This window comes from Anguilla anguilla, chromosome 5 (genome assembly GCF_013347855.1).
Source record: "Anguilla anguilla isolate fAngAng1 chromosome 5, fAngAng1.pri, whole genome shotgun sequence".
In the NCBI taxonomy this organism is placed as follows: domain Eukaryota; kingdom Metazoa; phylum Chordata; class Actinopteri; order Anguilliformes; family Anguillidae; genus Anguilla; species Anguilla anguilla.
In genome coordinates this window covers 13,584,129-13,593,715 of record NC_049205.1, presented here as the reverse complement: position 1 = coordinate 13,593,715, position 9,587 = coordinate 13,584,129, and the positions used below count along the sequence as shown (strand labels likewise).

At 43.6% G+C, this 9,587-nt stretch overlaps 1 protein-coding gene across 6 annotated transcripts in view; it reads right to left on the bottom strand.

Moving 5' to 3' along the window:
* Positions 1-225: 225 nt before the first annotated feature.
* Positions 226-9,587, bottom strand: part of loxl3b (lysyl oxidase-like 3b) — a 29,677-nt gene continuing 20,315 nt past the window's right edge. For 5 of the 6 annotated variants that reach the window (XM_035418366.1, XM_035418367.1, XM_035418368.1 and 2 more), the window contains 8 exons: positions 8,487-8,641; positions 6,857-7,027; positions 4,920-5,079; positions 4,181-4,424; positions 3,359-3,474; positions 2,994-3,130; positions 2,503-2,614; positions 226-2,036 (listed from right to left, as the gene is read on the bottom strand). In XM_035418366.1, coding sequence (XP_035274257.1) covers positions 1,963-2,036; positions 2,503-2,614; positions 2,994-3,130; positions 3,359-3,474; positions 4,181-4,424; positions 4,920-5,079; positions 6,857-7,027; positions 8,487-8,641 — 1,169 coding nt within the window. In that variant the 3' untranslated portion in view covers positions 226-1,962. Of the gene's footprint in view, positions 2,037-2,502; positions 2,615-2,993; positions 3,131-3,358; positions 3,475-4,180; positions 4,425-4,919; positions 5,080-6,203; positions 6,360-6,856; positions 7,028-8,486; positions 8,642-9,587 lie in introns of all 6 variants that reach the window. The other variant, XM_035418371.1, reaches the window with a different exon arrangement.

Below are 9,587 nucleotides of genomic sequence, written 5' to 3'. Positions count from 1 at the left end.
AAAACCTAGGCCTAGTTTGCAAGATGTGGTGAAAACAGAAGAAGTTTCAACCAACGGTCATTTTCTTTACTGAATGCACCCAATTTTACCTTTTGGATCTTATCTTCAATTTGGAAAAGTTTTTTTGTGTGAACATTGCTTAATGACAAAAACGTGGTTTGGACAATAACAAACTCTGTCACAGGTAACATATCATGTATGCAAATGAAGCCAGAACAATTTGAGGACAAGGAAAATCACTTCCTGATTTAGATTTATTTTTCTGATCTGCTTTGCATACAGACATCCATTATAGCCCACACTGTTTTTGGCATGAACATTTAGAATGGAAAATGAATGGATTTCATAGTCCACATTCTTGAGCAAATGGACAATAAATACATTCAACAAAATGGTTCATTACAGAGGATACAGTTCCACATAAATCAAAGCAAAGTTAAAAAAAGAGTACCATAAGGCATTATCTCACTAACCCTTTCCTGCAGTGAGGGAAGGCATTACTGTATGGTTCACACTGATTTCCTGTCATGAGGCTGGCATGCAGCTTCTGCCATTTTGTTTCTGAAGCTGCCAAGCTGAGGAGTGTTCAGTGCAGTTTCACATGGAGGGTGAAGGTGCATGTCCCCATCCAAAACATCTTTGCTGGGTTCTACTAATGTGAGACAAGGCTACAACAGTGACAAGAACGAAGAGCGTCATAAGCTGGCTGTTTCCATTGCCATGAAATAATGCCATTTTAAAGTCAACCGAAAATCTTGCGTGATTTGTGTTACAGAACTTTGTAGGGAAGACAAAAAAGGTTGTGTGACTTGCCTATAAAGTTCACTAACTGCAAAAACACCAGTAGTAAGTTGACAGTTCAGTAAAATAAGAAAAACTCCTTCATATGTAAGACAAATGAAAACAGCTGCACAATTTTCCTTTGCCTGGATTGCATTATAATCCACATCATTCTGTCAGACAAATGATTAATTCAACCCACTGCTAACCACAATGTCCCTCTTTTTACTCAGAAAATCTGTTTTAGTGAAAACTAGAAGTTTTTATCTGTCTAAGATTTAAAAAAAACATTGGTATTCTTGTAGAAATATAGCAATTGACTGACTTCTGCAACACTCAGACAAGTTTTTCCTACGGCCACCTACTTTGTCTATATTAGCAAGACTATAGCATGCTAAAAGCGACCTTTGCCAACAGGCTAGTTACACGCAAATGAATCCTTCTACATTAATGCATATATAGCTCTACTGTATGAGTTAGCAATTAGCACTCAGAGGATGGAGGTTATGAACAGTGATTTCGGTGGCATTACCACAAGATTTGTTCCTTCTGAATTGATACTTAGGAATTATAGGAAACTGTATGTCTGCCCACTTCCAACAGAGTGGAATGCACTAGACTGACAGGACCAACAACAGAAGCGTTGTCTATCCCAGTTCTCTGGGCAAATGAAACCTGAGCACCAACTAGGTTAAAATCTTTCTATACTCATTTACACACATTCATTCTTAATACAGATTGTGCATTAGCAATTATAAAATAAAGATATGAACATAGTGTGGATCAAAATCTTAAGTAGCACACTTTCCCAGCTTGGAAGTATATACATAAGGCTGCATGTTTTCACGTTAAAGAAGGAAAGGCAAAAAGTGTGTATTTCAATGAGGAAGTATTCAAATACAATAATGTTTGCAAATGTGACACGTACTGCGTGAAGCAATTACACAGCCCTCTGATAAAGGGAACGCTGTATCTAGGGTTGCAACAGACATATATGCCACTGCAGCCTAGAATTAAGTATTAGTTCATAATGAATTCAGTTCTCTTTCTTGGTTGGTTGCCTGTTCCAGGAAGGCATAGGAATAGGTAGCTGAAAAAGGGGCTGGGCTACATGGCACCGAAGGCCTGGCCCCTTTTACTGTCCTGCCGTTTGGAGTGGCTCCTGCTGAGCCCCTCCTGGATTTAGGAAATCTGGTTGTTGAGCTGCCCAGGGTACTTTTCAAACCTCCTTTCTGCCTCTTCGCTGAAAGCGTCACCTGTGTGGGAGAATGTGGAGAAGAGATTGCTGTAACTCTGGAGCCAGATGTTTGTCCAACGAAATGACAACGCTCAATCTAAACTACCAGCCATTCATTTCTGATTGTAAAAACCGCCACCTCATGCACCTGTGCGGCTTGCATGTTTGTATTTAATGTAAACTGCCTTCTAACATTTTGAGTGTGAGCTGGTAAATGTGTTCACATGAGGTCAGTAATTATTTTATGCTCGTATTATTTTAATGTGTTTTGAGATCATAGAGAATGTGAACCTTTCGTACTAGCATACACAAAGGCTATCTATCTGGAAATTAAAATGACTAATATTGATATACCTTCTCACCCAACTAAGACATATGATTGGTGGTGCATCAGAAAAAGTGGAATTCTTGACAGAAAGCAAAAGATGAACTTAAAAATGAAGATGTATTTTAAAAAGTAATCTCGACTCCTTGTTGTCACCTACCAATATGACAGTTGTGCAGCCAAATGCGATGGCCATCGTATTTACAGTTACACTTCATGGCGTTGTTGGTGAAGTCGCTTTCTGCCACCTCATAATTGGGGTTGATCACAATCTGAGAGTTAGGGAAGGTGGAATGGAAACAGTGAGTGAGTACTTCTCATGTCTTCCTTCAAAAAAAGTCCCCCCCCCTCCCCCCGAAGAAGCTACATAAAGTCTTTTGGGTGCCATCCCCCAGAAACAGGATAAATATCAACTATATCACATGCTATTAATGTTATATGAACTATCTTTCTAGAACCTATATATGGAACCAACCAGCTGTCATTATATCACCAAACAGGTTTCACATCAGGGCTAGGAACCCACAAGCCACATTGTCACATGTCCTGCTATCTCTACAGGCTAAAGCCCCTCCATACTGGCACCGGCATATGGTTACTTACCACCTTTCTGTCTACACTTGCTGACCCTGTCTCCGACGCCATTTTCACCTGTAATATGTAGTTTCCCGGCTTTACGTCAGTGATGTCGATCCACTGGCAGTCGATGTCGTGGCTATACTGGTCGTAGCAGCCCACCGTGATGCCCTGTTCGCCAAAGTTGGCGCACTCGTACCTTTTCGAAACGCCTGCCACACACAGTGTGAACAATGCCAATGAATAAACCGCCACTCGTTTTCAAGGAAACTGTTTGATAATAAATTATATTCCATTTGAACTTTAATGTATTACAAACCTAAATGTAGCACACACACACTCTTGATGTGTAATAAATGAAATTTGCCTCCCGGGCATATCAGTTAGCAAACACTGTCATGTGATCTCTCGCTTGTGCCAGGGTTTCCATTGGCTCCTACCTTCTAGGCACTCGTTGTCTTCCAAGCAGAAGCTGGCCTTGTGACCTTCCGCCGCCTTGGTCCCGTTGACGGACAGCAGGTCGTAGTGTGTGAAGATGTCCATACTGTGGTAATGCCTGAGAACATCACAACTGGAGTGAGAGGATTCACTGGGACAGAAAGCAGGGGCAGACATGTGCATACACACTTTGACAGGGCTACTGTACAGTGTCTGTAGGTTTTTGTGGTCCTCTTTCAATCAGAAGCCAATCTGCCTGGAAACAAGGAGGACAGTCTCTCTAGCTAATAAATGATTTAAATGAATCACTAGCTATGAATCGCAGAAGACTACCAGACACTGACCACCATGGTTTTATAAGTGACATCCTATAACACAGATGATGAGGGACACAGCACTGGCTGTTCCATGCCCCCATCTGATACTAAACACAATCATTTATTAATTGATCCTCGCCAAAAATGGAGATTGGTGGAGGTTCCCAAATCTCTGGAACCCCTAAATTGACCTTCCTGTGGCTGACAACCACTACCTAACACCCACGACTTAATAATGCAGTTGTATTTATAACTCATGCTATAACTGTATTTTGGAGCTATAGATCTATGCATTTAGCTATTTAGCACAGTAAGACTATGTAATGGTTACAACAATAGCAAGTCGAAAATTAAGGTTTTCAAATCTAAAATTAACAGAAATACAGAATTTCAAAGTATCCTTAAAAAGCAAAGATATTTTCTTAGACCCCTGGGCCTGCTTCATGGAGCCCTGGGGATCCCCAGACCCTATTTTTGGAGCCCCTGCCTCCGCAGACCCAGCCTTACGCGTGGCAGGCGTGCCACACCCAGGAGTGGCGGCCGGCTTTGGGGCGGAAGTCGGCGCGTCCGATGTTGTGGATCTGGGAGGAGAAGCGGAGCAGGCGGCGATGGCCGTAGGGCCAGTTGGCCTTGGCCGCGCTCTTGGAGAGGCAGTCCTCCTCAGCGGCGCAGTAGAGCATGTGCAGCGGCCGGTCCTCGATGTAGACCGTCTGCTGGACCAGCGAGGCGTTCAGCGCCAGGTCGGAGGCGGCTAACGCACGAACAGGAAATGCATTACTGCAGCAGCCAGACCACAATCAGAATACAGTACTGCTCCTGGCTCACTGACCGCCCAGTTACACTGGCTAATGTTACAATCTACAGACTTCATAAATTTAGAGTGCCTAATTACGAGATTTACATCATTTCAGCCTTTCACAGAAATAAATAGCTAAACAAAAAGGTTGTCATGTTCAAGTAAAAGTGAAAAATGTAGAGCAAACATTTTAGTCCCTATAAAATAATTGAATAATATAATATAATATAATATAATATAATATAATATAATATAATATAATATAATATAATAATTTGCATGGCTGGCATGTCATACACAGGGACAAACCCGGCAAAGCTCAGTGACCTGCATTTAAGCACACTTTGGTGAAGTCCCCCTCCCTGGTCCCCCTCCCTGATCCCCCTCCCACGTCCCCCTCCCACAACCCCCTCCCTCGCGCCCCTCCCTCGTCCCCCCGCGCTCACTTACTCTCGGAGCAGATGACCCCCGCGGAGAACCTCGCCGCCGCCTTCTGGCAGCTGACGGCCTTGTGTCGCTGGCAGTGGCTAAGCGTCATCTCGTCCCCGGAGCACTTCACCCCGCTCAGCACCATCTCCGTCACGTTGCTGCCGTCCCAGTACCACGTTTCCTTGGCAACGCCCAACAAACACAGGCGGGTTAGGGAGGACACGGAAAGATACGCCTGCACGTGCGGTGAAAAACGGGCGTGAATCTTTTCTTTTTTTTTTTCTGGCCATTTTAAAAGGCCAGTGCGGAAATAACTCATTCTTCAAGCAACTGGTGTCTAGTGTGCATTCCCAATTCTGGCATGTTTTAACACTTAACATGGAGTAATTCATATGCAGGTCATTAGGCATATTCAGTCAACTTCGAAGTAAACACAAAAATAGCATGCACACCACCTCTTGTAGTATTATGAAACTCCATTAACACTCATGAGATAGCCAATGCAACAGTATGCAAATTTGCAACTGGCAGGTCCTTGATACTGAAAAATCAAGCTCCACAATTGCCACATTCATGGCAATAAAATGATCTCCATTACCTAGGAAACAAAATCTGAAATGTGTGCCACTGATAAAGACAAAAGAAAACAGTGATCAACTGCAAAATATTTGCAAAATATGGAATTATAATATCTGACTTGGGAATTGTTAACTACCAATTACATGTCTACGGAGATTAAACATTCAAAATGAGTGGAAACAACTGGACCCAGTGGCTGACATTAAATAAACTTGGAACTCTGTGCAGACAGACAGAACTGTGAATGCTATCCAGCCTCTTTTTCCGGAAAAGATTTCCTCTGGATAAAACAAAACCGCAGCTGTGCTCCAAGGAAATGATGAGATCATAGTTGCCGGTATATTTGATCTGGCTGTAAATCATGCTCTGGCAAGCTGTGGAAAACATTTCCTCTGAAAGACTCCATAAGCTTTAAAAGGGGTTGTGTACACAGCTATTTTAAATTTAAAAAATAAAAAAAACAACAAAATCAACTTAATGTCAATCCACAAAAGGGGAACATTTCTCTCATTAAAATTTCAAAAGGTAGAGAGAATAAGTTTGCTGTGGGATGAAGTCCACCTGATCTTTTCTTGCAGTGATCAGTATTTAGTACTTGGAAAATTAAAATAAAAAACTCCAGAACAAAAAAGAATCTCAATATTGGTGTGTGCCTGTACGTTGGTATGTGTGTGTGTTCATGGTATGCAGAAGCACCCTCCCTCTCTCTCCCAGAGTCTTACTCACAGTGATGGCATGCATGGAGTACCCCAGGCCTAGCTGTCGGCAGGCCACCATGGCCTCCTTTGTGGTCCATCCATCACTGCACACAGTGCCCCACTTGGACCCAATCTTAACCTCTACCCGACCCTCACGCATCGTCCGTCCCCCGACGATCCGGATCTGCAGAAAAGCCCTACGGGACGTCAGCATGCTTGGACCGCGAGTCTGTGCCCTGAGCACCCTTTCTTAAAACTGTGCTACGAGGACCACATTGAGTCCACACCCTGTATGTAAAAATAGTCTGTGGTCAAGACCAGACCCTGCCATTAGGGTTTTGTCATTCACCAGAATCAACTGCATGGCTCATGGCAGTCAAATAGTCACCAAGGCCCAAGATGGTGGACTGTCCTCCGAAAGAAGAGATCTCATACAGTGAATTGAGGTCGGTAAAAAAGACGATTTTGTGAGGAAGGATTTTATCATCAAGGTTCTGAAACACATGAGACTACACTCCAAGTGAAACATCTGAATCTGGTGAATCCAAAAACCGTCTCATGCAGACTGGCTCTTGCAGTGTAACCTATGTGAGCGTTATAGCTGGCTTGCGCAGGGTTAGTTAAGCAGTTAGCATCAAAGGGAGTTGTGCCTACAGCCCACCGACTTGGGGGGCCACCTACTTGCAGGCCGTGGTTAGCGTAGCCCAGCCCCAGCTGCCTGCAGACCACCATGGCCTCCCGCGTGCTCCAGCCCTCTCCGCAGATCAGACCCCAGCCCTGCGTCCCGTTCTCGTTGGTGGTCGCCACCTCCACGCGACCCTCGTAGCGGGTGCGCCCGCCGGTGATGCGGATCTGTGGGGCAAGGGGGTGTTTGGCGCAGGGGCAGAGCAGGGCAGAAACTCAGTAGCCTCAGATTCCAACATAGCCTGCATAGCCGTATCCAGCACAGGCTTTCTTTTTTTTAGCCCAATCAGATACATCTTAGCTCAGTAGCAAGGCATGTTGGGAATCAGAGTTTCTGAAGCATGTAAATGAGCAGAAAGCTCTACTTTAACTCAATTGCGGGCACTGATATACTGACGAGAGACATTTGTAACCCTGTATATTTATGTACAATTGGTGGCACATGGCGCAGGTACTCTGCTCGTAGCAAATGAACATTCATTTGACTTTTATCTGAGGACTGAAAATTAGTTTATATACATGTATTGATTTTTTCAAATTTCTGCAGCTTGTGGGACTATCAATAAGTGAGTCAGCATTCTCATTTGAAATTGAACAGCGGTGGTGGGTATGCAACTTACCGTATGCATACCCTCAGGTTTAAAGGCACACTGCCATTACAGTGTGCTGTTCTTTTAAACAGAACTGCCTTCTCATTGTTTGCAAATTCAAATATGATTTTGACTCAACATCAGCACACTAAGCAAAGCCACTGAAACAAGCACTGGCACCCCATTTACCACACATCCACTGACCATTTCCAAACACTGTAATCCATTGGTTTCATGTGATGTCACTTCCTGTATTTTCTGTTATGTGAGGTCTTAGTGAGGAGTTGTTATGCCCTCTATCCTATTTGGTGGCATGTGTTTGACGTTAGCTGCACCAGGAAATAAGATGCAACAAATCACATGAGAAAAACCAATGAAAATGGCTGTCCTGGGAAGGTCTATGCATAAATGGCCTGCCAATGCCTACAATGGTCAGATAAAAGATTTTTGTATGTACTGCATTAATTTGTTTGGTCACAATGAACTGATCTGAACTAATGTCTTTGCCAATCCATTCTCAGATCAGGAAATAAGTATATTTATGCATCAGTTGTGTATTTGACATTCCTCACTATGATAAATAAAACATTTGCATCCACTTTGTAAAGACTGAAAAAAGAGTGCCACAAAATGATAAGTTGTTCAGCGAAAGACATGTTCACCACAGTATTAAACTAATAAAGCTTTGATTCAATTATTTTCAAATTAGCAGGCGGGCACTACACCATCATTTCCAGTAATAAAGGACACAGCACATAACATTTCAATAACTTAGAACAATAAAATTTACACCTTTGATCAATAAATAATGATTACCATACACTGAGGATAAGCATGTTGTCTAATGAATGACATGCAAGCATTATTTATGAAGAGGCCAACCCTGAGATGACTATGGCAGGCACACTTACTCGATACTCGATATGTTTGATATATTAGAAACATCCATGCTAAAAACAGCTTTGACAGAATGTTTCATGCGATGGAGTGGCCGTACACAGGGGGCGCAATGCACACAAGAGGGCGGAGCTTCTGACCGTGTTCTCGTAGGCCATGTAGGGCACGTTGCACCTCAGGGCGGCGTCCTTCTCGTGCTTGCACGTCTCCGACGTGACGTTCTTGTAGCGGCAGCTCCAGATGGTCCGCTCCAGCCCGCTGCACTGGACTTCGTTCAGGTGGACGGGTCCCATGCCTGCAGACGCCGTGGTAACAGCAGATTAACAGGCGTACCAATGGTACTGCTTCACCTGTCTGTGTGATTACCGTCCATCCCCAAGCAAAGCAGGGAATGAGCCAAAATACCAATCCTCTTCACAACCCAAACACTGCAGACTTATTGGCCTTATTTCAAACTGGCATGTATGCATTAGTCAAATTTTATAGTCAGATATTATAAATAGCTACATCTGGATTCTGGATTTTATTCATAGTTTTTTTTTTTTAAATTAATACAGCAGCACCGTGTAAAATGGTCTCTCAGCATTCACAGTTTTCACCATCTGCCTCAGACATCCATGATCACAAACTGCCCAGTATTCCACAATAAGAGAAAAAACAACTCATCAACTCCCCCTGAAGGGAGAAAGAGTAATTAATAATTAAAGAATGCCTCTGAAAAATGGCAGGGATGCTTGACGTGTTGTCCAGGTCTAGGGTTAGGGTTAGGACATTTCAAAAAATGATGGAGGCTTAACAGAAACACTAACTGAATCTGTTCTGTTGTGTATTTACTCAGAGAAAAGACATGGGTACTGAGACTGACTTGGTAATGGAAATCTGAGGAACAAATGCTTTTCAGGTTGTTGCCTTCCGGCCGCACTTGTATTGCTCAGTATTATTTATTCCACAGACACACAGGAGAGAGAGAGGCAGAGAGACTGCGTTTGCTCAGGCACTCCCAGACGATGACACAACCGCACTGCATCCCACGCGATGTGACCCCGCTGCCTATTTCAGACCCGTCAGCTGGCACCGGCGTCGTTCGCTACTCCATTCCACCCAGCTGACTCACCGTGCGTGCGCTTCCGCACGTTTTCTCTTCGCGGCCCCCTCCTGCACACCCACAGCAGATTACTTTTTTTCTACACTTCTCCTTCTCTTCCAGAACGCTCTACAGGACGCAATATCTGTCAGTGTAC